We start from the raw sequence: 2,500 nt of genomic DNA, 5'->3' as shown, positions 1-2,500 counted from the left end.
TGCTGTCTACTAGATACCACTGACCTTGCTGACACAAGCCTTTGTAACTTGTGGAAAAAGCTTCAAAACTTCTGATCTTTTTAAGAACGCGCTAAAATTTAACGTATTATCAGCCTCGACTGCTCAGTTTTGAACATTGAAGATTTGTATATAATTGAAATTAAGAGATACAAAAACAAACTTGTGTGAACACGTAAACCTGAAATATTGCAAATCATAATGCTGACAAACCCAAAAACGAAGGAAATGGATCATGCTTAGGACGTTTTGGATATCTGAAATGATTTTGGGTTAGATTAAAGGATATATTGTTAGAAATTCCCAAGTTATCCCTTTTCGTGTTAATTAGTAATGCAAACAAGTCTTAGTCTAAATATAAACGAGGCAATTGATTGTAAAGCTAGAGGCAAATGTAACGCATGTAATCATGAGAAGATTCACGGAAAACGGAATTTGAAAATGTTATGCAGGGGTAAGTATTTGAAGGTATTTGTAGACTTTATGCTTCGATGTATTGTGCACATAAACGAGTATCTGTTCTTCTCTTTAAATGAGATTTTACAGCACTATCAGTAAATACGGTTAATGTTACGTGACCGTACTAAAAGGGCTATTCATGTCGCGATAGTTATCTTCGCGTTCTTTGTAGTCGGCCGTTCAAGGTCATACAATCAACGGGTTTCTTGTAAATAAAACGAGGACATGAAGACTTTGTTCCTAGATCTCAGATTATAACGTACACCTGCATTGGCCAAATCTGTTAAAGCCTCATTCATTAGTGCTAAAGAGCACGGTGTAATGCTTACCTGCTACATGGTAGAACCTGTGCAACTGGCTATTTAATAGACAGGGTCTAGCTATAAAAGCCTCAGTTAGTCGTCCAAGGTTCACTTGGCAGTTTGTCTTCTATAGTAAATCAACTAGCTGTTTGCAATTTGTCAAAGTTCCCCCCCTCCCTCTCTCCCTTGGAGATGGGTTGTATTTATCGCTTTGCCGTCATTAAAATTGGGTCGCTCCTGCGTGGTGTGGTTTAGGTCTGCGCAGCGACTTCCCCCAAGCTTGTTGGCTCGTTGCCTTTGTACATTGCTCACTAGCCAATACTCTTGTCCGATCCAGCACTTCCTGTTTACCACTCAGCTCGTAGTGCTGGAGAGATCTTTGTCACGCAATCTGGAAGTCGCATAGGCTAACCAGCCGCAAGGCAGTGTTTCCCTCAAAAAAACCCCAATACGTCTGTTGTCTAGTTCCATTGCGCCTTGCGTTATGTGTTTAAAAGCGAATTATGCATGTTGAATACCAAGGAACAGTGACATTAATGGTTAATATTCCTTGACAGGCTTCTCACCGTTCAGAGAGTTTGCGTTCACATTTCTATCTTTATTTCTCGAGAGTTTCAATACACGAAGCGAAATAACAATGACAGGCCAAGTGATCCACACTACAGTATTCTATCTTTTCTCCTGCCCTTACCATTCCGGAAACGAAACACATTTTTTTTGACACCGACTCCGTTTACGTACAGAGGTTATTTTTCATTAGACAAGAGGTTTGGAAATAGAATTCAAATAAAAAATATTTCTCTTTGAAATGTTCAGTTTGTAAGTCGCTTTAATACTGCATTCGCTATCAAGCGCGGTGCGAGTCAACAATTAAAACAAGTGATTTTAAGAGAGGATGGGAGAGAGAGAAAAAAAAAAAATTATTTACCAGCAAAGGGTCTGTCCGTATAGCAAAAAAAAATGTGATATCGGTCTTGAAAAAGCTGCCTCGACCTGCGCCTCGAGCAGCAATTTCAAGGCCTCGGCCACAGTTTTTTCTCTATACGGGCCTCCCAGCTGGCAAATAACATATTATTTTGACAATTGGGTGCATGCTACTGTGAGTATTTAAATTACAACAAATGGTATATTTTAAATACTTGATTCTCGTGCTATGGATTCATTTGGCATGGCCATCCTCAAGGGACTTTGTACTTCTGAAAGTATTTTCAAGAGTTTGAGAAGAAGTACTTCTGTAGAGGTTACCTCGTTGAGGGACAGTTACGGCCCTAGTGTAACAGTTGATATCTTACAATTAGTTTGGGGGGATATCCCTGTGGAACGCCTCTTTGCAGAAAGAATTGCTTTAATTGACAATACGGAGGCGACATGGCATAGAGTTTTCTGGGAGCTGGATACCGACTCTGCGTTCAAATCTCGCCTTGAAAACGGGACATCCCGTTGGGTTTCAAATCCTAGTGGTGTTGATTAAAAGCTACTTTACTTGAAGACCAAAACAACATTGAATCATGATGTAATGCTATTTATGTTGAGGTGGAAAAAGCTCCATTCCGCCAAAACAATAAACGCGGAATAAAAGGAGAAGACAACTTACCAATCGCAAGAGTTCCTTCTCGTATCACAGGAAAAAAAAACGAAGAGGAGCAAATAGCATATGACATGCAAGAACATGGCGAGTATAATGAATCCCAAAGATGAAGGGTGTGAATATTGCTTTTAGC

General features: G+C 39.7%; 1 protein-coding gene across 1 annotated transcript in view; it reads right to left on the bottom strand.

Moving 5' to 3' along the window:
- Positions 1-2,487, bottom strand: part of LOC137979492 (uncharacterized skeletal organic matrix protein 5-like) — an 18,970-nt gene extending 16,483 nt beyond the window's left edge. Inside the window, exon 1 of the mRNA XM_068826750.1 lies at positions 2,374-2,487. Coding sequence (XP_068682851.1) covers positions 2,374-2,440 — 67 coding nt within the window. The 5' untranslated portion in view covers positions 2,441-2,487. The remainder of the gene's footprint in view (positions 1-2,373) is intronic.
- Between the last annotated feature and the right edge of the window lie 13 nt (positions 2,488-2,500).

Source organism: Montipora foliosa, chromosome 12 (assembly GCF_036669935.1).
Source record: "Montipora foliosa isolate CH-2021 chromosome 12, ASM3666993v2, whole genome shotgun sequence".
Taxonomy (NCBI): Eukaryota; Metazoa; Cnidaria; class Anthozoa; order Scleractinia; family Acroporidae; genus Montipora; species Montipora foliosa.
This window is presented reverse-complemented; position numbering and strand designations above follow the sequence as displayed.